General features: G+C 39.3%; 2 protein-coding genes across 2 annotated transcripts; both read right to left on the reverse strand.

Moving 5' to 3' along the window:
• Positions 1-5934: 5934 nt before the first annotated feature.
• LOC147497146 (uncharacterized) lies at positions 5935-6351 on the reverse strand. Its single transcript, XM_086562777.1, has one exon. It carries the CDS (start codon positions 6349-6351, stop codon positions 5935-5937), a length of 417 nt encoding a protein of 138 aa, XP_086418903.1.
• Positions 6352-6904: 553 nt separating this feature from the next.
• On the reverse strand, positions 6905-7447 carry LOC147497147 (uncharacterized). The gene has a single exon (XM_086562778.1). It carries the CDS (start codon positions 7445-7447, stop codon positions 6905-6907), a length of 543 nt encoding a protein of 180 aa, XP_086418904.1.
• Between the last annotated feature and the right edge of the window lie 18402 nt (positions 7448-25849).

Consider the following 25849-nt stretch of genomic DNA (forward strand, 5'->3'; position numbering starts at 1 on the left):
AATAATTAAAATCTAATTAACAACTAAGAGATGGTAACCAACAATAATTAAAACTGGATCTAATAGATTGAAATAACAAAAATCGAAATGACAAGAATAATAACTATTTTATTTATCTAATGAATGATATTCAATGATTCAAGAAATTAATCTAAAACAAGAAATGAAATTCTAAAACTAAGTTCTAAAACTCATTAATGGAGGCTAACTAATCTAATTCTAATCTAGGTCTAACTATCTACCATTAACAAAGAGCTAAGCTTTTGTTTTTATACTTTCAGATCCAAAAATCGTGCATGGGCTTGGAGCCATGTTTTGGGCCAGAGAATCAGGCCCAAAACCCAATTTCTTTAGTCCAAAATGGGCTATTCAGCTGCAGTTGGCTACAACAGATGTTTCGTCTACTTCTGCTCCTCTGATTGGGTCAAGGCTTGGACCATTGGAAAGCTCTTTCCGAGCCGGTCGTTTTGACATAAGGTAGGCCCAATTCTGAGGTCTGAGTCCAAAGATATGGTCTTCGGAAGTTCTGGTGACTTTGTGTGTTTTTTCTGCCCGCGTTAACTTTGACTTTTCAGCTTTGTCCGGGCTTTAGAAAGGCTTTGTCTTCTTGAATCTTAGCCTTTAATCACAGAACTCCTTAGCAACCAACCATTGCTCCTTTATCTCACTAAAGTGGCACATTTCTGCACATAATGGACTTTGAAGCCTGAAATGCATAAAAACACGTAATCAGTATTAACTCTTACTTATTATTCACATAATTGGTCTAAAAGTATGATTATTAAGGGGTTAAAACTACAGTTTTGGGCTCTTATCAATAACTAAGTAATTGAACTAAAACTTACCGATATCCACTATCAGATTAGGGTAGACCCGTCCCCTCGACAAAATATTATTAAGTCCTACCCTCCTGCAAAAGAAAGTTAGAAATTTTATATAACATATGTAGATATCCTATAGGTATTCAAATGTAAGCCCAAACACACTCGCATAATCAAATCAATTTCTCTTATCAATTAATCAATTAATTTTCTTATACACCCACCCTTTAGTACCTACTCCACGATTTGCACTCCACACATTTACCAAATCACACATTTCTGTGTGCCTCTCTCCCACCAAATACCACAATATCATAGCCATCTCTGGGCTTTCATACATATATTTCACAGCCTCTTTGGGCACAAAAACTCAGGTCATTCATGGCACATTCAATGAATACCTTAGGTCATTCCCGCCACATTCAAGGAATACCTATCATATCACTAACGGGCCATTCATGGCACATTCAATGAATGCCCTGGGTCATTCCCGCCACATTCAAGGAATACCCAACCCTACATTCCCGTACACTTAAGGAATACAACTAACCCGCAAGGCGAATACCTTAGTTCCTCTCTAGGGCAGTCCAAACAATCTGGTCATTCATGGAACATTCAATGAATACCCATTTATAACGCTAACGGGCCATTTATGGCACATTCAATAAATGCTCACCTAACATATAACATCATCAGTCATAAAACTCATTTCCAAAACTTGAGGCGTGGAGAGTTCTAAAAAGGTGCGGTAAATTTGTTTACGCATTATTGAACTTTATTGCATATATTATTTCAGAGAACGTAGGAGTATTATGTTTCATGTATTTTTGGTTTACGCGTTATTAATTAGATTGATATCTAAGTGTCATAACGTTGCATATCATAAAATACTGAAATATCACATAGTAGTTAATACACATACACACGTATATATAGAAAGGTCTTAGCCTAAAGCCAAGCATGCTAATAGCCCTAGACCTATCCTAATAGACCGAATGATAATCCGAGTTAAAAGTCAAAATGGGTCAACTGGTCAAAGTCAACCAGCCAAAAGTCAACAGCAGTCAACCAGCCCTAAACTCCTCTAACCCAAAAGCCCAAAGACTAAGGCCCAAAGTCTTAACCTTTCCAAGCCCAACTAAACACTTAAGACCACAAGCCATCTCGGCCCAAATCCAAGCCCAATAAAAGAAACGACCAGCACTGTGTCTTCTTCTTCTTCTTCCTCACTTCACCAGCGCCACCACCACCACAACAGCCACCACCGGCCATCTATCTCCACAATGAACCCAGCGGTTTGGTTCCTTGAGAAACCATATACCTATACCAACAAATCATAATTTCCTTATACTATAAAAGTCGCGACCTACGCCATTAACACTCTGTAAAAGCTTCAATCGTCCCCTCTCCAGCACCCAATCAACCACCAACAATCCACCTCAACCCAATAACAATCTCACAACAAAATTCAAACAAAAACAATAATTCAAACCACACAAAACTCAAGACGGTTTGGTTTTGTTTGGACGCCTTTACTGCTCCTCCGGAGCTTCAACAGCCCCATCTCGCGACACCAACAACCAATTAAAAACCCACCACAACCACCATCACCAATTATGACCACAACAGTTCAACATCACCACAAATCAAATAAAACATAATTCAAACACAACAAATAATAGGACGGTTTGGTGCTGATGGCGACGCCATTAACAACCGGTGTCAAGGCTTCAACAGTTCAATGCTCACATTCGTCATAGTTTTATTTACTGTAGTATTTCAAAAGGGTATCTAACAGTCGGCACCATTAACAGAGTTACAAGGTAATCAAAACAAGAAACCAGTATTACAGATATGATTGGCAGAAAACAAATATTTAAAAACATCGTCCGACTACTCACTGTTTATAAACCGAATAGCTTTCCGAAAGTGAAAAACCCCAAAATACTGACGTCGACTGTCGCACGAAAAGACGATCTTCCTCGTTCAAAACCTTTCCAGTAAAACTCCCTTTTTTTCTAAAACTCTCGCTGTGTTTTTCCCTAAAAACTCTACGTGAGAAAACTCCTTTTTTTATTAGTTTTAAAAAAAAAACTCACGGAAAAACAAGGACAACACTTATCTATTACTTACGGGACTTTTATCCCTAAGCTGATAGTTATCATATATTATTTTTATCTATTATCATTATTATTATTATTATCATTATTATTATTATTATTATTATTATTATTATTATTATTATAGGAAAAACAAATAAAAAAGATGGGGTGTTATAATATACACACCTTAAAAGGATCTCGTCCCGAGATTCAAGGTAGAGTGTCAGAGAAGAACTCAGGATGCATCTGTCTTATCTTATCTTCAAGTTCCCAAGTTACATCATTTTCCCTTTCACTCCACTGCACTTTTACCAAGTTTACAATCCTCTTCCTAAGGTGTTTCACATCCCTATCTACTATCGTGATAGGCCTCACTGTAAAAGTTACATCATCGTTCAACTCTAGCTCTGCTGGCTGAACAACCTCTATAGGATCTTTCACACATTTCCGTAGCATAGACACATGGAAGACATCATGAATCATCGCTAAGTTAGGTGGCAAAGCAAGACGGTACGCCAAACTACCAACGGAGGCTACTATCTCATATGGTCCAATATATCATGGACTCAACTTTCCTTTCATGCCAAACCTCATAACTCCTCTCATAGGGGAAACCTTCAAAAACACAAAGTCGCCTACAGAAAACTCAACCCGTTTCCTCTTCAAATCTGCATAACTTTTCTGCCTACTCTGTGCGATCTTAATCCTTTCTCTAATGACTTTAATATGTTCAGATGTCTCTCTCACTATCTCAGGCCCAAGTAATACTCGATCTCCCACATCTGCCTAACAAGCAAGTGATCGACATGGACGCCCATACAAAGCCTCAAAGGGTGCCATATCGATGCTCGACTGGAAACTGTTATTATATGCAAACTCCACCAAAGGTAAATGCTCCTCCCATCCTCCACCAAAATCCATTACACAAGACCGTAACATATCTTCTAATATCTGATTCACCCTCTATGTCTGTCCATCTGTCTAAGGATGATAAGTTGTACTCATCGCCAAACTAGTACCCATAGCACACTGAAAACCCTTCCAGAACTCGGAAGTGAACAAAGGATCTCGATCTGAAACAATACTCACTGGAATCCCATGTAACCTGACCACTTCCTGAATGTACAAGGAAACCAACTTATCTGTATTTCTACGCACGTCAATAGGAATGAAATGAGCAGACTTCGTTAAACAATTAACAATAACCCAAATAGATACATTACCTCTCCGAGACTTAGGCAAGCCATCAATGAAATCCATAGAAATGTGCTCCCATTTCCACATCGGTATCTCTAATGGCTGCAATAATCTAGAAGGCCTCTGATGTTCTGCCTTAACCTGTTGACAAGTTAAACACTGAGAAATATATTCTCCGACATCTCTTTTCATTCCTTCCCACCAAAAGGTCCTCTTCAAGTCTTGGTACATCTTCATTTCTCTAGGATGAATTGTAAACCGAGACCGATGAGCTTCATATAATATCTCCTTCTTTAACTCTGCATCATCTGGTGCACACAATCTCTCATGAAATCTCAATCCTCCCTCAGAATCAACTGCCCAATCAGACGGACAATCATCTAAAATATCAATGACCAGATCATCTAATCGACTCAAAAGAAATTGGTCTCTATGCTGCATGGCAATCACTCTACTGAAAATCACCGACCTAACCTCCAAACTACATATATACCCCTCATCTATATCTGGTGTAGTCCGAACATCATAAGCTGCTATAGTCTCTAAACTCTTCCACTCTTGCACCATAAGAGTGGTCAAAACACCAGGCAATCGACTAAGTCCATCTGCAACTACATTGCCCTTGCCTGGGTGATACTGAATCTTGAAGTCATAACTACTTATGAACTCCATCCATCTCTGCTGTCTCATGTTCAACTCTTTCTGTGAATAAAGATACTTCAAACTCTTGTGATCTGTGTAAAGTCGAACTTCTCACCATATAAAAAATGCCTCCACACCTTCAAAGCAAAAACCACTGCCGCTAACTCAAGGTCATGAGTAGAATAACGTCTCTCATGTATCTTCAACTGTCGTGAAGCATACGACACCACCTTCTGGTCTTGCATTAACACACAACCCAAACCAGTTCCACTAGCATCTGTAAAAACCATTAGTTTTCCCTCTAGTCGGGATTACTAGAATTGGAGCTGTAGTCAACCTCTGTTTCAATTCTAAGAAAGCCTTCTCACAATCATTAGTCCACACAAACTTCACATCCTTCCTAGTTAACTTCGTGAGCGGAGCTGCAATAAGCAAGAACTTCTCAATAAATCTCCGATAATATCTAGCTAACCCCAAGAAACTCCTAATCTCTGTAACAGTGGTTGGTTGTTTCCATTCTTTCATTGCAGCAACCTTTTCAAGGTCTACAGCAATCCCTTCACTAGATACCACATGTCCCAAGAAACGAATTTCTTCTTCCCAAAAATGGCACTTGCTAAACTTAGCATACAACTTCTATTCTCGGAACGTCTACATCACTATCTTCAAATGCATCTTATGTTCTTCTGTGTTTTGTGAATACACTAAAATGTCATCAATGAAAACAATCACAAATTTATCCAAATAGGGCTTGAAAATACGATTCATCAGTCCATAAAGAATGCAGTGCATTCGCCAACCCAAAAGGCATCCACGAAAAAACTCATACAACCCATACCGAAGTTCTAAATGCGATCAAAGGAATAATCTTCTCTTCAACTCCCATCCGATAATAACCAAATTTAAATCAAACTTTGAAAATATCTTAGCCCCTTTCAACCGTCCAATAAATCATCAATCCTAGAAGGCGGATACTTATTTTTATAGTCACCGTTCAAATCCCCTCAAGTCAATACACATCCTCAAAGTACCATCCTTCTTGGAAACAAAAATAGCAAGCACCCCATGGTAAGTTGCTCGATTCGTATGAACCCGGTCATACACACCTTAAAAGATTCAAACCCATATACTCAAAAGATATGGTTAAGCCAAAAAAACAAAATCACTAAACATTAAACTCTTACCCCTTTCCCGAGTAATTCCTCCACTTGCACTTTCATTTCGTCCAATAGCTTAGGTGCCAACCGGTAAGCCGACTTTGAAACTGGTGCAGTCCCTGGTAACAAGTCTATACGAAACTCCACCTCCCTCTTGGGTGGCAACCCTGGAATCTCCTGAAAAGCATCTTCGAAGTCTCTTACTACTTCCACATCGCTGATATCCCTCGTGGGTATCTTTATAGAGCACAGGAAGCTAGACATCACCGAGTCCTCCTTACTAACACAGGTGTGAATCAACCTCGGCATGCCAGGTGTATTCACTATAACCTCCCTCCTCGCACAATCCAAGGTAACATGATAACGCATCAACCAGTCCATACCAAGTATGAAATGGAAACCCTCAAACCCCAAAACGATCAAGTCTACCATAAAGACACGGTCTAAGAAACACAACTTAAAACCTTTGCACTAGTCATATAATGTAACAGAACCTCCTAACGGTGTCTCAACACACAAGGGCTTAGATAAAGGGGTAGTTTTAAAACTTTCTTTCTCAACATACTGACGAGATATAAAGGAATGTGAAGCACCCGAATCAAACAAAACTCTGAATATAAACTGAGATGAACTAAAGGTACCTTCAACATCCCCATGTCCTGGCATAGCTACATAGGCTCTAGCACGAGTGACTGGTGATGGTGCTCTGTTCTGCTGATTACCCTGCTTGGTAGGGCAATAACGAGATAAATGACCCACCTACTTACACTCCTAGCAAGCCCTTTCAACAGGAACTATGGCTCGAGGCGAATGGTGCGGGTAAAAGTAATGTCTTTGTCGATATTACGATGAAGAAGAGCGGGAGCTCAACCACGAAGGGGACCACGCCTCTCTACCATCGATTCCCCCCGAGGTCTACTCCAGGCTGCCCCGGTGACATATAACCACCCTGCTGTGCAAATCCTCCCTAGGGTCGGAATACACCCTACTGATGAAATCCTCCCTGAAACCCCTGCGATGGTGGTCTCTGAAACGGATCCCTCTGAGCAATTTCATAAGGCCTAAACCTATTCGGCTGTCTGCTCTCAAAAGGCCTAGGACCAATAACTGGTATCTCACCAAACTTCCTCTTCCCCCTCGACTCTCTTAGGGCTGCATTCTGCTCCTCATAACTCAATGCCAAGTCCAACACACGATCAAAAGTGTCCCCGTCAAAAGGAATCAACTTGCTGGACAAGTGACTCTCTAACCCACGTATGAACTTTTGGTTTTTCTTCTTGTCAGTATCCACAAGGTAGGGAGCAAACCTCAATAACTCATTAAACTTGGTCACATACCCCGTCACAGACTTCCCGTCTTGAGTCAACTCAGAGAACTGTTGAGCCAACTGCTCTTTTACTGCCTCAGGAATGAACTTACTCTCAAATCTAACCTTGAAGTCCTCCCAAGTCAAAGTTCTAGTGTCCAAACTAGGGGTGAGAGATCGCCACCAAAATGTAATAGCGTCATCAAGTTGGTGAGCTGCCATCTCCTACTTCTGAACCTCAGTAAGCTGCATACGCTCAAATACATTTTCACAACTTTGAATCCAAGACTCCGCTGCAATCGCATTCCCAACACCAGTAAATCACTGCCCACCAAGAGTACCAAACTCCTTATTTCGCTTAGCAAAAATATCTCCCTGAACTGGATGGTTATTCTGTATAACCTGCAACAACTGATTCAACTGTCCTCCTGACAACTGTACTGGAGTGTTCACTGCAGGTCCAATAGTATTACCATTACGTGTCTCAACCATGATCTACAGTTCAAACAAAACTTCCATTAATATTCACATATATCCAAAACTCTCAACACTATAACCCATATTCCACATCCGAGGATCACTTAGACTTTCTCAATCTAAGCTAACCTAGGCTCTGATACCAAAAATGTCACAGCCCAAATTTCTAAACAATAACAAAGTGAATATTTGAAATATAAATATCTCAAACATCACTAGGTTCACTTGTTTAAAAACCTAGACTATGACGGGATTGATATAACACATGCAAAACCCTAGCATTAGAGCCTTTTTAGGCCATGCAGGTTTCTATAGGCGTTTTATCAAAGATTTTTCGAAAATGGCTAGGCATTTAACTAATCTACTTTTAAAGGATATCACCTTTGATTTCAATTTTGACTGCAAGCAGACTTTTGCAACTTTAAAAGCCACTTTAACATCTACACCGATTATACAGCCTCCCAATTGGTCTAAACCTTTCGAGCTTATGTGCGATGCTAGCGATTATGTTGTTGGTGCGGTGTTAGGATAAAAACTAGATGATAAGTCGACTGTAATTTATTATGCTAGTAAAACTTTAAATGATGTTCAATGCAATTACACTACTACTGAAAAGGAATTTTTAGCTATGATTTATGCTTTAGATAAATTCTGCCCTTATTTGGTTGGTTCTAAGACCTTAGTCTACACTGACCATGCAGCTATTAGGTACATTCTCACCAAGAAGGATGCTAAACAGAGATTGATCCGATGGATTCTTCTCCTACAAGAGTTTACCCTAGAAATTAAGGATAAACAAGGAGTAGAAAATGTGGTTGCAGATCACTTATCTAGACTTACAAACAACAGTGATAGTAATTCAGAGTCCATACCTTATTCTTTTCCTGATGAGCATCTTTATGCTATTTTTTTTGCACCATGGTATGCCGACATTGTGAACTATTTAGCTTCCGATATTATTCCTGATATTTGGTCAAGAAATGAACGTAAAAAGTTTTTAGCCAGAGTTAAGTTATACTACTGGGATGAGCCCTACCTTTGTAAGTATTGTGCGGATCAGATTATTTCGTTGTATTCCCCAGTGGGAATATTATCAGGTTTTATCCTTCTACCATGACAAAGAGTGTGGTGGCCATTTTAGTAGTATGAAAACGGCTACTAAAGTTCTTCAATGTGGTTTTTATTGGCCTACCCTTTTTAAACATGCCCAAGTTCATTGTAAAATGTGCGTTCATTGCCAACAACTTGGGCGTATTACTAAACATAATATAATGCCTTTAAATCCCATTTTGGTGGTAGAAATTTTTGATGTTTGGGGCATTATTTCATGGGTCCTTTTCCTATTTCCTACGGTTTTGTTTATATTCTTGTTACCGTGGACTACGTTTCCAAATTGATAGAGGTCATGGCTTGCCGTAGCAATGACCATAAGACAGTTGTGTATTTTGTTAAGGAATACATTTTCTGTCGGTTTGGCATTCCTAAAGCCATCAGCAGTAATGGGGGGAACACATTTTTGCAACAGAGTTGTTGCTTCTTTAGTTAAAAAGTACGGAGTTACCCGTAAGGTGGCAACTCTTTATCATCCACAAACTAGTGGCCAGGTAGAAGTCTTTAATAGGGAAATAAAGAAAATATTAGAAACAACAGTAAATCTTGATAGGAAAGATTGGTCTAAGCGTCTTACTAATGCCTTATGGGCATATCGGACTGCTTTTAAAACTCCTATAGGTATGTCTCCCTTTAGACTTGTGTTTGGAAAATCTTGTCACTTGCCCGTTGAATTAGAGCACCATGCTATGTGGACTATAAAAAGCCTTAACTTCAATTATGATGAGGCAGGTGTGAAGCGCAAATTGCAATTAAATGAGATTGAAGAAATCCGTAGCGATTCTTATGATCTTGCGAAGGATTATAAAGCTAACATAAAACGTGTTCATGATAAACAAATTTTGCATAAGGAGTTTATGGTTGGTCAAAAGGTCTTGATTTACAACTCCCATTTGCATATTTTCACTGGAAAATGAAAAACCCGTGGTCTGGTCCTTTTATGGTTACTAAAGTCACCCCTTATGGGGCAATCACCTTGTTAAATCTCAAGGACAACAGTCCCTTTCAAGTTAATGACCAATAATTAAAACATTTTCACGAGTTAATGTCCCCAGTTGTGGAGGATGTCTTTTTACAAGACCTTGTCTATGAGGACTGACCTTTGTTGTTGGTGTACTTCATTTTATTTTCATAAATTGGTGAGTGCACCATTCAGGTAACTGATAAGAGCCCAAAACTGTAGTTTTAACCCCTTAATAATCATACTGTTAGACCAATTATGTGAATAATAAGTAAGAGTTAACACTTATTTATGCATTTCGGGCTTCAAAGTCCATTATGTGCGAGAAATGTACCACTTTAGCGAGATCTGAGGAGCAAAAGTCGCCAGAACTTCCAGAAAAGCCTTCTTTGGACTCGGACCTGAATTGGGCATACCTTATGTCAAAACGACCGGCTCGGAAAGAGCTTTGTAATGGTCCAAGCCTTGACCCAATCAGAGGAGCAGAAGTGGACGAAAAGTCTGTGGAAGTCAACTGCAGCTGAAGAGGCCTTTTGGATTTGAAAGAATTGGGTTTTGGGCCTGATTCTCTGGCCCAAACCCTGGCTCCAAGCCCATGCACGAATTTTGGATCTGAATGTATAAGAACAAAAGCTTAAGTCTTTGTTAATGGTAGATAAAATAGTAGAGAATTAGGGTAGATAGCTTAGAATAGAAAGTATCCATTAAAATAGCTTCTAGATCTAGATTTAATTGTTTTCTTTAATTAGTTTCAAATCCCTTATTAGATTAAACCTTTGAATCTTGTTCTTCATTTGATTAGATCAATAAAGTAGTATTCTTTATCCATTTCGATTTTGTCAATTCCAATTCTAGATCTAATTTCAATTCATGTCCTTAGTTCAATTTAGTCATTAAATTAGATTTCATTATTGTTTAATTAAATAAATTTCAATGCTTTATATTATGTTTAGTTTTAATATAAATGGAAATGATTATGAATGATTCAAGGCTAAACCTCCATTAGAGGGGGTTGTGAAGCCTTGATGAAAGCTTGATTCGATTATCGTAGAAGAAATCGTCAGTATTTTCTATTCCACTCTAGAAATGATTAGTTCACCATGAGAATGGGTTTAATTGTTCACATGCTAGTTATGAATTGGTAGAAATGCCATGTATAATTAGGGATTAGGAATAACCAATTGTTAAAAGCGATTCAATTCGGATTACTTAATTTATTAAATCGTTAGTGGATTAAGTTGAGTTATGGTGGAATCAATCCCCCTCTAACTCCTTATCATAGAATCAACGTAGCATTCCCTTAGTATTCTGATAACCGACTAGTTGCATCTTGTGGGTAGTTGCATCGTAGTATAATTCCCTTCGTAAAACTCTCATAGACTTAAAAACGACTAGTTAGATTAGAAAACATCCATGCTAGAGCACTAGGAGTGGAACGAACTTATCTACTCCACTATATCTCATAGGATTGAGAGTAGAAATTTTTGATAAACAAGATAGCATCAAAATAGTTTAGTTTACTTACGTTGAGAATTCATCGTTCATTTCGTATGTAGGCTATTCATTTTACATTTATCAAATGCTCTTAGTTGCACTTTTAGCATTGTTTTCATAATAGAATTAGTAATTTTAAGTCCCATTTCACCCACCCACCCTTGTTTGATTCATACCGGGTTGCCGTTTCAGTTTTGGAAAAATTCGAAAAATACAATCGAAGCGCCCAGCATACAAAGAGAGCGACCAGCTATATTCTCTTGGAATTTGATCAATACAATCGAAGCGCCCACCAAAGAGAGCATGACCCGCTAAGTTATTTTGGACTTTTCGAATTTACATAGAAGCCCGCTTAAAGATAGATAGCCAGCCTCTTTAGCTGAAATTTCCGGTTTCCACGGTTTGCTTGAACTTCGAGTTGTCAAGTTTTTCGTGTTTTATTCTCTTATATACACCGAACACGCGCATTACAAGACGCTATTCATAAGCGAAGCAAGGACGCAATCGGTATTCCTTTCTTCCACACCTCGCATCTCACATTAGAGGTTTATACTAGTACATCGAAATTGTTTGGAGTGTTGCATGTTTAGTTAAGCTCGACTTAGCCTTGCATGAGATTAAAGGTCCGGCGAACAAAACACCTAACGTAAATACACAACAACATCAATAAACAAGTCTATCTAGTATACCACAAATTACACCTCTAGCTACTATATCACACACACCACCGATATAATGGGGAAGAAAGAGAGACTCCTCTCTCGGACTTCTACAAAGCCTTGAGCGATAGCCCCAAATCTTGCATCGTTCTAGCGGACCCACCGGGGATTTGAGAATCCCTCCAAATATTTTAATTTGTTACCCGTTTTTCATGGTTTAGACCATGAAAAACCTTACCAAAGACATCGTAGGATTGAACAAGTCCTAACAACATTCCACCATCCTACGGTTGGTGCGGAACAAATTAAATTAAGGGTATTCCCTTTCACCTTAGCCGATAAAGGCGGCGTCTTGATTAAGCGCCCAAAGCCTAATTACGTGGACTTCGTGGGCTAAACTTGTTCAAATTGTTTATGGAACATTTTTACCCACCCCTAAAGACGGATGAGATGCTTTCCAAGATTCATTTCTTTCGACAAAATCCTCATGAATCATTTTCAGAGGCTTGGAATCGTTCACCCGATCCGCTTATAGAGTGTCCACACCATAACCTAGCAAAAGACACGTTAGTTCGTTGCCTTTTCAAAGGACTTCAACATCACCATAAAGAAGTCCTTGACATTATGAATGGGGGTAGTTTCTTAAGTAAAGGAGCCTCGGAGGCTTATAAATTTTAGAAGACCAAACTAAAGCGAAATAATAATTGGGGGTAGTGATGATATCCCCGGCTCAATAGTTCTTCTTCATCCGCCCGGTATGTTTGAAATTAAACACGATTCGAGCTTAAAACTCTAATCGAATCACTCACTAAAAGGTAGATGCCATTTACGTACAACAAAAGCCAATCCCGTCATGAATGTAAATTCAAATCCATGTAGTTTTACATTTGGAGTCCTGAGCATCCCGATTCCCACTGTCCTATAGCCTATGAACAGGCTTGTTCCATTAATAGTGAACCTAACGCCCCTTGGAGACAAAATCCCAACTTCGGTTGGCGGAATAACCAAAACGTCACACCTCAAGGGTACAATAATCAATATGTTAGGCCTACGCAAAGCTTTAACCAAGCCCCACTACGACAAGGACAGGGTCAGGGTAATTTTAATAATTATAACAACCAAGTGCAACCTCGACAAGGTCAAGGTAATTATAATAATTATAATACTAATAGAGGTATCGTTCCGGTAAATAATAACTATCAAAATCCACCAATAAATAATTCACGGGAAATAGTTCCAGTCACACCACCCGTGACCACTACACCCACACAGCCGGATCGTCTTGACACCTTTATACAAGTGAGCCAAAAACTTTTCCAAACCATGGCTCAATCCAACCAACAAACTTCTTCAATCCAGTAAATAATTTAACCCAACAGTTGGCTCAAGATAAAGCCCAACCCAAAGGTGTGTTTCCGTGTAACGCAATACCTAATCCTAAAACAACAAACACACCTTTGAGGTCACCGATAATACTAGTAATGAATATGAAAATGTAGGTGAGATAAATGCCATCACCACTCTCCGTTAAAGGCGTAGTGGTTGATAACAAAGTAACTATGCCTATAGTTACCCCACCAAGATAACCCTACACCTCGCTATATTACTAGATACCGAAATAGAAACTTACCACCGTAGAGGTCCCAGTTACAACACAACTTAAGAAACAAAAAGCCACGGTTAAACATCCAGGTGATACCATTGCTAAATATCGGCCGAAAACCACCGTTTCCACAAAAATTAGCCATGTTAACTAGAGATACAAATTACGAGGAGATTAGGGATGTTTTCAAGAATCTAACTATAAACCTTCCTTTCCTCGAAGCTATAAAAAAGCTACCACACCATGCTAAGTTTCTTAAGGAATTGTGTACTACTAAGCGTAAGACAAATATACCAAAAGACGCTTTTTAACGAACAATTCCCAACCTTATCCAACATAATGGAATTGTTAAGTACAAGGACCCACGGTCGTCCCTCTTGTGCACAATGCACCTTAGGAGATTCCTATCGACCACCGCGTTATTAGACACGGGGGCTAGTGTTAACTTACTCCCCATTTTATTTGTATAGACAAATAGGTCTAGACAAAATGCAACCCACTAAAATGGCGTTGCAATTAGGCGATCGGTCTATTAAGTACCCTAAGGGTGTAGTCGAAAATGTGCTTGTAAAAGTGCAGGATTTTCTACTATCCGGCTGATTTTGTAGTCCTCGATCAGAAGTCGCTAACCACTCTGTCCCATCATTTTAGAAGCGTCCTTTCTTGGCAACTGCCAATGCGCTCATTAATTGCGTGATGGTTCAATGTCCATGTCTTTTGGCCATCTTGTGTTGAAGTCAATGTTTTTAAAACAAGGACCGCAGTTACCCGATTCATCTATGGATGGAGAGGTTAGCATGATCGAGAGCTTTGCTCGAGATTATTTCAACAACACGTTCCATGATGATCATATGCCCAAAATTCTTTCCTTTGGAAAGTCGGACTCAACATTTTCATTCCTACACTAGTCGATACACATATTATTGATCGGGCCGGGATAGATGACTTTCTCTCAAAGATGTAGAGGACTACCATAGTAATGTGGATATGACAAATCTAGATGAGGAATTTGATGAGTTCCTTCGGTGTAGGTGACAATTCACCCTATCAAGAACTAACTTGCACAACAACCACCTCGATGCCCCTCCTTCCACCCTTTCAAAGGAATCTCGAGTTTGCACTTTCGATCCTTTTGTTTCTCCTGTGCTTTCATAATTTTTTAAATCCTCCTAGCAAACGGATACTCGGAAGGACAAACTATTTGACACCTTCATTTTCAGAATTGAGACAGTCCCTACACACACAATGAATGAGTTCATTGCAAAACCACATCATCATTGTGCACGGGCTGTCTTTCTAAAACTTATCCATATCCACCATATCCTCCACAACCATTCACTTTTCCACACTTATTTACTAAAACACCCACGATTCAAAATGAAAAAAGAAGGTGCATGATAGGTTACACAATAGGGTTATCCCGACTTCGTTTGGATTCCACTAGGTCGTGGTCGTAGGAAATCTTGGTGTTTCATTGTGTTTGGATATGTTTCCTCTGATATTTATTTATGGAATGATCCACAACTATTTCTGTTGTTGATATATGATCAACTGCATGTTCATACATATGTTTTTTAGATAAAGTCTTGAGTATCCTACTATAAACGACTCAAATTTCTGTGTTGGTGCATTTCCTTTCATTCCAATATATTGGTGAGTGCACCATTAAGGTAACCGGGCCCTCCCTATGGAGTGTGTGGCTGTAAGAACCGGATCCTAAGTCCACGGTTCACATAGTTCACGCTTTCCACTCTTGCATGTTTTTCTCGGATTTTGAGTCATGTTTCTCTATGGTGTGAATTATGTCTTTATTGCTTATTGTTTTTCCTTCTAAAACTAAAATAAAAAAATAAAAATAAAATAAACATAGTAATCTATGAAGTCTCTCGAATCGACTTTAAAAGACCCATTTCTAAAACAAATTTTCTAAGCTTCGTTGTAAAAATTTGTTTTGGGGTGGGTGTTTGTGTTTCTGTACTAAAATGTTTTATGTCCCATTAGAGTTGCTTAGGCCGTTTTATTGTATTACGATTCGGATTGACATGATCTATTCATTTAGATTTCATTCGTTAAGCATAACTTACGTCATGCACGACTTCGAGGCGTTTTCCACTATCTCGTATGTCATCCGAAGTCGGAATAGAGTGTTTTATGGATCATTGGATAGGAAATTCTCTCCTGATCATTTCCATATCTCATTCAAAAAATCGGACATGTAACGGCGGGAATTTTGATTTGAAATTAGCGAAAAAAATCGAAAAATCGAAAATTTCGATTTTGGGCTTAACTTCATACCCACCCAAAGCGGCATGCTCTTACATTCTCACGCAACAGTTCATCTTTTCCATCTTCCACTGCCATCAAACCACCTCCAAACCTAGAAAAAATCAAAATTAAAAAATACCATAAACCCAGCCAAAAATCAAATCCCAACCCCAAATCGACTTAAAACACCAATCAAAACAAACTCCACCAATTTAACCCAAAAAAGCGACCAAAATTTCAAAATTTGTTGCTTTGCGCCACCACCACTCCACCACCACCACTTTTCTTTAGGTCGGTCAAGTTAAACCACAACTACCACACCTCTACAAACCCCAAACCGTAATCAAACTCTAAATGGCTCAACGCCGAATCATCCGAGAAGGGGTTTTCACTCCGGACCATTTTGCGCGTTTTTTCACGGTGACGAAATGGCTAGTAGAGACTGGAGTAGTCTGTGGTACTTCGACCAAGACTTCTACCACGAAGACTTGGTCCGACGGTTCTACAACACCGGGAGTTGGAGGAGAGTAGGATTTTTGTGATGGTAAGTAAGAAGAGAAGGGGAGTTGACTTCACGGATCATTAGGAGATTCTAGGCATTCCGCCTAGAATCCATCCGAGGCCCACTCTACGAGAGCCCCAGCTTTGAAGGGTAGAGCCGTTGATGGGCGTTCTTGTCATCAATGGGAGTTACAATCCAAACTCCCATTGTAATTAATGCCAGCATCCTCGAGGACCAACCACCGGCTACATTTCCGTGGATTAGTCGGAATGTCCTAGGGAAGGTCAAGGTCGGTGACATCGGTCCGACCTGCCTCCGCGTGTTATGGGTACTCCGGGAGCGAGAAGTCACGATTTCTGTATCCCGAGTTTTCTTGAAAATCGGGGGGGCTCTGAAGGTCTTTGGCACCTCTCCCTCGTGCTTATTACTAAGATCATCTCAAGATGAAGGCAACTCCGATATTTACATTACCCCCGCACAAGAACCCGCGTATCTATAGGGAGTGTGTCCAACAAGTCCGGGTTGAGGGCTGAGGATAGAGATGAAGAGGATGGTGGAGCTGGGAATGAAGAGGAGGTCGGGGACAGGATGGATGATTCGGAGGAGGATGATGAGGAGGATGGCACTTGCTTTGATACGGATGCCTTCGAGGTGTTGGTCGATCTTGGCGCATGGCTATGCTTCATAGGGGCATCGCGTTCACTCAACACTCTCAATCAGGCAGACCTCCGGACTTCGACAGGCGACCATTCATCACAACCCGAGATCCGCACCCGCAGAGAGAATGAGAGATGGGGGAGGTGAGGGTCGAGATGGAAGCCCAGCCGCCGTTTAGAGTAGATATGCTAGCACGCTTCCCACCTCATACGACTCGCCTCACGAGGACACAAACCACGACATGACATGGCGTCGTCGGCGAAGGGCGATGCTGGACCTTCTTTGGAGCCCGGAGCCACCCACCACTGAAGTCTATGCCCTCGCCACCAATGGCGAGGTGTTTAGAGAGGATGAGGAGTGATAGTGGTAGTTATTTTTGTTTTATAAGTTGTTGTTTTTATTTATTTTTGTTGTTTTTATTGTAATGTAATTTTTATTCTCGTAATTTGAATTTTGTAAGTGAAAGGACCTCCGAATGAAAAATTTTAATATAAGGGGTTATTTTCAGTTTGTGTGCTTGTTTCATATTGACCCCACCTTCCCAACTTGTTTGGGGGTGGTTTGATTATGTCAAGCTGTATTTTTTATAAAAAACCCTACTGTTAGAATTTACTGCGGAGTAAGGTGAAAATATGGTAGTTTAGGCATATCTGTGATTGAGAATCATTGTAGGATGAAATCTAGATTAAATAGGTACATTCAGTCATAAAATCCAAATAAGAGATACTGGGTTTGAATTAGAAACCAGGAGATGAGTTGTTTCCGTTTTCGAGTTTGGAAATTTTAGGATTTCCGGAAACTGCCGTAATTAGTTTTGGCAACTTTCCGATCCATTCTAGCAACTTTAAACCTATATAAACTTGATACAATCTATCCTCACAACTCACACTACACCTAAACTCCATCACTCACCCTTCACACCCGCGATTCCCAATTTTCGCCTCCATTTTCACAAAATCGCAACTTCGGCGCCAGCTTTGAAGCCCAGCCAGCCCTAAAATTCTGTCGAAAAATTTGGTCGAGGCCCGCGCTTCAAGTCAAAAGCGACCAGCGTAAGTTATTGGAAATCAAAATACAAAAGCGCCAGCGCTAAGTTAATGCGCCAGCCGACTTCTCCTGGACCAGAAATTTTTCGGTTTTTGCGGCGTAGTATCCGGATCATTCGCAGCTATTCCAAAGCGTAATTTTGAGATGACATCTCCAATATTGATACGGAACAGTCTTTTCGAAGATTTGTTCCAAAGCACTACTTACGGTGCTTGGTTTGTGAGGTGATCACATATGTTGGTAGGAACCTCTTATGGTAAGACCGGCTGAACTTTATTCTCCAAAGACTTGCATCTTATTTTTATAATAACTGCATTTTCTTTGAGAGACCGGACGGAGAACAAGTGTTCTCCATCAACATTGACGATGAACCAATGGAGATTACCGTTCTCTTGCTAGCATTTGTTCTTGGACTTGCTATGCCCGCCGAGATACAAGACCCATGGTGCTATTGGGTCGATAATATGCATGTCTACACTTATGAGTCTTTGCCGCACGGGCTTATGGGGCAGGCATTTTCCAGATTGAGGACCAAGGGGACTATAACGCTGCCCTTGGTAGCCCGTCCATGAACATAGGAACTGTTATGTTTTGGATTATGCTAAACATTTTAGGGGAATGGCGTTTTTCTTACGTGAATGGCGCCACTTTGCGGCGTTTTTCCTTGCTTTAGCCAATGGGCGCCGATTCTATGACCTTCCCGAACTTTGATGTCTAGTTTAGCACGAGCCTATACCATGAGGCATAAGTACCTTCTTATGCCTGTTTTAATTTCACGTATTATGCTATGTTTCTTTCCTTTTTTGTACACGCGTTTCACGGATTGGATTAAGGTAGACACGGTCGCGACCCACCAATAGTATTATTCGATCTTTCCGTGCAATGACTTGGCATGGGTGGCGGATACAACCTCACCAGTTGCACCCTACACCCCATCGGACCAAGTGGCACTTAATAGGTTAGCAACCATAGATGATAAATGGCGTGAAGCCCGGCAAATTATCATAGCATGGCAGACGCTGAAGGAACCTCACTTCTTTATAGAAGTAGAGGATGACGAAGATGACCGAATAACAACGGGAGTGGAGGTAAGTTTTAGTTTCATAGTGTCCGCTTATGTCCCAAGCAATTTAATTAAGTTAACCCCATAATGGGTGGAACTCTTATAGAGTTCATGCGTCGGTTTTATTTCCTATATTAGTATCGTTCTAACATTGTTTTGCGATGTTTCTCGAATTTCACGCAGCTTTGATGGTATTTTTCCTACCCTCTTTATTTACAATGCTTTGAGGACAAAGCATGCTTCTTGTTCAGGGGCATAGAATCACGTGTAATTAAGACATCCGTTAGGATATAGATATATATAATATGCATTTGTTTTCTAGTTAAAATTTCAAAATTTAAAAATATAAATAAATAAGTTTATGCTATACACTTAGGAATATTGGTATTGTTTTCTTTCTCCATGCTCTTAACAATCTAGAAGTCTCACATAGTTGTTGCATCGAATAATTGTTAGAAACTTAGGTTAATCGTGTAGGTAATAATCTTTGCATCTATCTATAAATATATTACATGAGTATCTATGATTGTTAGCAATAAGTTTCAAATCTAGGCTAGAGTACTTATTCTACAAATCCTGTGAGAATATAGCCTAAAGCCTTATATGAGCGAAACATTTGAGAAATGACACAAGGGAGAAGTAAAATCCGGATAGAGAAATCACACGTCCACTTGCTTGATCACTAAACCATATCCTAAGTGAGAATTTAGGCGCTCTTTGGATCGATATAGCCATAAATTCAAACCTATGAATTATTTTCCGCTAGTCACCACTCTGAGCCTTTTCTTTAGCCTTCCATACACCACAATTCCTTTACCCTGTTACAAAAACAAAAACAAAATAAAAAAAAAAAAAAAAAATAAATCAACCTACCCAATTTAGAATAAGTCTGAGAATAGAATGAGTGAAGAAAGAAGAAGAGAAAACACGTGTAAACAAAAAAATTGTTACTTGCTTCGGAAAATAAAGAAAAGAAGTTTCCATCCAAAGAAAAGAAAAATAGAAATAAAATAAAACTCCAAAAAAATAGAATAAAAAGGAGTCAAAAGCCAAGGAAAGAAAAAAAAAAATAAAAAAAAATAATACGCTAGGATGGAAACAAAGTGTAGAAGCAAAAGAAAATAACAAGGTTTTCTCTAAGTTACACAATCTGAAGACTCTATTATCTCGGACTTGTCCTTTTGAATATCCATTTCCTTCCTTCTTAAACCATCTCCTAATCCCCAGTAACACCTAATAAAGACCTCTAGCTCAATTAGGAATAGGTTAGTGTGATAGTAAAGTGGCGGATGTGTTTGATTGACCCGAACTTCCTTGTTGTCATGGAGATTGTAAGGTAAAGTGTGCCCACCGTATTAATCGGAGTAACTGAAACTTGAGTGAAAAATCAGAGTGTTGTTTCTTGACTATTATTGTGAGAACCTACTTAAGGACGCTTATTCGAAGTTCTCGAAAACAACCCCTCGCTAAACATTTGATAGTACTACTCATTGTATATATGTGTATTGTAGATGATTGATTATTATGCATATATTAACTTAGGGTTTTGACTTGGTTATTCTTATGTAATTGCTAGAGAGATGTATAGATAGTTGAGCATGAATAAGGAAACAATAGTTTTATTTTCTTAGTCGTTGTAGTATAGATGAAGTTTGTGAGTACCTTCATCGAAAACTCTCACGAAGGCTATAACTTCGTCCACTAGGGAATTCCTAGTGGTTTAAGGCCTTGTTGCATATGGTCAATGCAATCGCTCAAATAAACGAGAGTAGTTAGAACTCCATTTTTTGGTCACTTATTCTAATTTCTCATATTTGCTTGAGGACAAGCAAAATGCTGTTTGGGGGTGGTTTGATAAGAGCCCAAAACTGTAGTTTTAACCCCTTAATAATCATACTGTTAGACCAATTATGTGAATAATAAGTAAGAGTTAACACTGATTACGCGTTTTTATGCATTTCAGGCTTCAAAGTCCATTATGTGCATAAATGTACCACTTTAGCGAGATACAGGAGCAAAAGTCAGCAGAACTTCCGAAAGCCGTATCTTTGGACTCAGACCTCGGAATTGGGCATACCTTATGTCAAAACGACCGGCTCGGAAAGAGCTTTGTAATGGTCCAAGCCTTGACCCAATCAGAGGAGCAGAAGTGGACGAAAAGTCTGTGGAAGTCAACTGCAGCTGAAGAGGCCTTTTTGGACTGAAAGAATTGGGTTTTGGGCTCGATTCTCCGCCCAAACCCCGCTCCAAGCCCATGCACGAATTTTGGATCTGAATGTATAAGAACAAAAGCTTAAGTCTTTGTTAATGGTAGATAAAATAGTAGAGAATTAGGGTAGATAGCTTAGAATAGAAAGTATCCATTAAAATAGCTTCTAGATCTAGATTTAATTGTTTTCTTTAATTAGTTTCAAATCCCTTATTAGATTAAACCTTTAAATCTTGTTCTTCATTTGATTAGATCAATAAAGTAGTATTCTTTATCCATTTCGATTTTGTCAATTCCAATTCTAGATCTAATTTCAATTCATGTCCTTAGTTCAATTTAGTCATTAAATTAGATTTCATTATTGTTTAATTAAATAAATTTCAATGCTTTATATTATGTTTAGTTTTAATATAAATGGAAATGATTATTGGAATGATTCAAGGCTAAACCTCCATTAGAGGGGGTTGTGAAGCCTTGATGAAAGCTTGATTCGATTATCGTAGAAGTCGTATTTTTTTTCTATTCCACTCTAGAAATGATTAGTTCACCATGAGAATGGGTTTAATTGTTCACATGCTAGTTATGAATTGGTAGAAATGCCATGTATAATTAGGGATTAGGAATAACCAATTGTTCTGCGAAGGCGATTCAATTCGGATTACTGACGATTATTCGGCCGTTAGTGGATTAAGTTGAGTTATGGTGGAATCAATCCCCTCTAACTCCTTATCATAGAATCAACGTAGCATTCCCTTAGTATTCTACGATAACCGACTAGTTGCATCTTGTGGGTAGTTGCATCGTGAGTATAATTCCCTTCAGAAACTCTCTCATAGACTTAAAACCGACTAGTTAGATTAGAAAACATCCATGCTAGAGCACTAGGAGTGGAACGAACTTATCTACTCCACTATATCTCATAGGATTGAGAGTAGAAATTTTTGATAAACAAGATAGCATCAAAATAGTTTAGTTTACTTACGTTGAGAATTCATCGTTCATTTCGTATGTAGGCTATTCATTTTACATTTATCAGTAACCGAGCCCTCCCTTTAGAGTGTGTGGCTGTAAGTACCAAATCCTTAGTCCACGTTTAACATAATTCACGTTTTCCACTCTTGCATGTTTTCTCAGTTTTTGAGTCATGTTTTTCTATGGTGTGAATTATGTCTTTATTGCTTTATTATTTTCCTTTATATTAATTTGTATTCACAAAAAGTAAAAAAAATAAAGAAAACCATAAAAATTGTAATCTAGCAAGTCTCGGGAATCTGACTTTAAAAGACCCACGTGTTTAAACAAATTTTCTAAACCCTGTTTACAAAATTTGTTTGGAGGTGGGGTGTTGGTCTTTCCATTCTTGTTCGCTCAACTTCCTGTTCTTGTTATATATGTCGATTAGTCATATTTTGATTCGGTTTGACACTATCTATGAATTTAGATTCCTTTTGCTCTCATAACTTATGTTATGCACGCACTTCGAGACATTTTCCATTTTTTTATATGTCAACCACGATTAGATTTGAGTTTTTTTATAGATCATTGGATTGTACTCTCTTTGATGATAGTTTTCATAGCTCATTCACAAAAATCAGACCATTAACGAATCGAGAATTTTAGTTTTAATTTTACACGACATAGGACGAAATGGGTATTTTGAAATTTGTTCTGGGCTTCGGCCCAACAGGTTAAACCCCATGCATTTAAACCCCTTCGTGTTCTTCATCTTCTCCACACCACCAAAAACCGTTCGAACCAAAAAAAAAATCTAAAATGCCACGTGACACACTCCAATTTGTTTCAAATATAGTTCAATTAGAACTTTTCCCCACCTTGCATTCCACCCAAATTCGAATTCCAAACCCCAATGGAGGCCCAAAACTGAAAAATTCTTCCGGAACAAGCTTTTGTTTTTAAACAATTTTCACCCTTTTATGATTCTGAGATGATTGGTAGGAGGTGGCAAGGGTTGTGGCATTCGGTGAATGATTTTTACAACACTGATTTGGTGTTGAGTTTTTATAAGAAGAGGGAGATTGAGGGTCGGAAGATTTTTGTGAGAGTGAATAGAAAGAGAAGGGAATTGTGTACAGGTATGTTGGCTAATATTCTTGGCATTAATGCAAGACGCCTCACACTAACAGTGCAAGAATCCCAGTTCGGAGGAATCGAGGCTTTGATAAGAGAGACGGTATTGGAAAGGCAATACAATACGAAGTCGCATTGTGTTCAACAATCGTCTCTAAGAACCAACCAGCTGGCTGTAGCTCAGTGGATTGGTCGGAATGTCATTTGCACTATGAAAGTCAGTGACATAAATTCGAACTGTCTACATGTTCTCTGGGTTATATAGGAGAAGAGGTATGATTTTTGCATCCTCGACTTTTTGTTAGCTGAGATTCGATGCGTTGGTGTTAATAATGCACCCCCCTTCCCTACTTTAATTACAAAGATTATGATGCATTGGGGCTGTGTTCTGAAGACTTATAGGATTATGTTGAAGTTGCATGCAAATCCACGGATTTATAAAGACTGTATTCAGAGGAAGTGGAAATTTCCTGAGGATAGGGGTGTTGAGACGAAGTCGAGTGAGGAAGATGAGGATGAGATGCCGTGTTTAGATGCCGGAGTTTGGGAAAAGGCTACTACAGATGAAGCCCATGCCTCCCTATTACATCATGGCATGCGTTCTCTAAATACCATCTGTGTGGATCTTCAGACTAGGCAAGTTACAATTCATGAGAACTTTGAGAAGATCAGCGGAGTCAACGAGATATCCGGGCTAACATGGAGACTTTCGTCCAGCATGAGGATGAGCGTTGGGGAACCATGAATGCATTTATTGACCAACAACGCCGATTCCAAGTAGAAGTTCTACGACGCTTGCCACCTGATGTGGGTTCTTCTTCGGAGCCTTCTGTGAGGCATGAGCGTCGTCTGCGCAGGACGGATGACTCTGGCCCATCATCGTCGCATGGCTAGTTTATTTTGTATTCTTGTTGTGTTAAGATTTGTTTTCTTGATTTTTCATAGATTTTGTTTCCGAATTGTTAGTTAAGTAGTTAATATTTGGATTCTGTAATTGTTATCTTATTTTAGTTTCCGGCATATGCTATGTGTTGTATCGTGAATCCCACTCTTTCAACTTGTTTGGGGGTGGAATTATTTATTTAGAAATGACTATAATCATATCCACGTATTTTTTGTCAAATTATTAGTGTCTGCTTGATAATGAGTGGATTATGTGAGAATGTTGCTAAATTGGTGTCGCTAGAATTAGAAAGTGTTGTTTGGTGCAACCTCAAGGAGTCATAACTAGATGATTGCTATTTTAATTCCTGCCAAAAAGCTATTAGTTTGGTTTTGGAGCATGCCTCTTGTCTAGTTCTATTTTGGTTTTAGAAATATCTTTTTCCATCATGTTGCCTTAACTAGTTGGGAAGTTGTGGAACTTAGAAACTAGTTCTCTATAAATCCTTGGTGCACTCTCAATTTCACATCACACCTCTCACTTTGCATCTCTCACTTTGCCTTTGAATTTTCACTTCATAGCACTCATCATACTCGGAGTGCGCAAGCCCTCTGTTTTGCCTATACTCGAGTTTCGAGTCGCCTCTAAATTCACTCGGACATCGAAAGAAGGCAAGAGCGCCCTTCACCTTCTTCACCTCCTTAGCCACTTTCAGTTCTGATTTTTTGTAGGTTCTTCCTAGGTTGCTTCCAGCAGTTCTAGAGTGTGTTGTGTGATATGAAATCTCCTCAGATCATACCGAGATGTCATTCGAAGATTTATTCGTGAGTGACACGTATGGATCTTGGTTCCGCAACGTGATTATACAGGCAGGATGGCAGCCTCTAATGGTAAGCCCTGATGAACTATATTCTCCTGCACTTACAACTTATTTTTATGAGCATTGTACGTTCTTTGAAAGACCGGATGGTGAGCATGTGTTCTCCGTCACTATTGAGGATGAAACAATGGATATAACCAAGTTCTTATTGGCATTTGCTCTTGGACTGTCCATGCATGCTGAAATTCAAGACCCATGGGGCTATTGGGTAGATAATATGTATGTCTACACCTATGAGTTTTTGCATGAGGCTTATGGGGCAGGAATTTTCCGTATAGAGGACCAAGGGCAATATAACGTAGCCCTTAGTAGCTTGTCCCTTAACGTGGGCACGGTGATGTTTTTTATCATGCTAAACATATTAGGGGAATGGCGTTTTTCTTCTGTGAATTACGCCACTTGCAACGTCTTCCTTGCTTTAGCCACGGGATGTATGCTCTATGACCTTCCTCGGACCTTAGTTTCTAGTTTAGCCCGAGCTCACAGTATGAGGTATAAATATCTTCTTATACCTGTCTTAGTTTGTCGAATAATGCTATGTTTCTTTCCAGATTTTTGTGCCCGTTTCACAGATTGGATTGGGGTTGACATTGTGCGACCCACCAACTGCATTATACGCTCATTCCGTGGAATTACTTGGCCGGGGTGGAGGCTACAACCTAATTGGGTTTCCCCTTACACCCCATCCGACCAAGTGGCACTTGACCGGTTAGCAATTATAGATGA

This window comes from Coptis chinensis, chromosome 5 (genome assembly GCF_015680905.1).
Source record: "Coptis chinensis isolate HL-2020 chromosome 5, ASM1568090v1, whole genome shotgun sequence".
Lineage (NCBI taxonomy): Eukaryota > Viridiplantae > Streptophyta > Magnoliopsida > Ranunculales > Ranunculaceae > Coptis > Coptis chinensis.

Excerpts from the sequence above, each read along its gene's own strand:
- LOC147497146 (XM_086562777.1), bottom strand. The coding sequence starts at position 6,351 with ATGGTAGACTTGATCGTTTTGGGGTTTGAGGGTTTCCATTTCATACTT.
- LOC147497147 (XM_086562778.1), bottom strand. The coding sequence starts at position 7,447 with ATGGCAGCTCACCAACTTGATGACGCTATTACATTTTGGTGGCGATCT.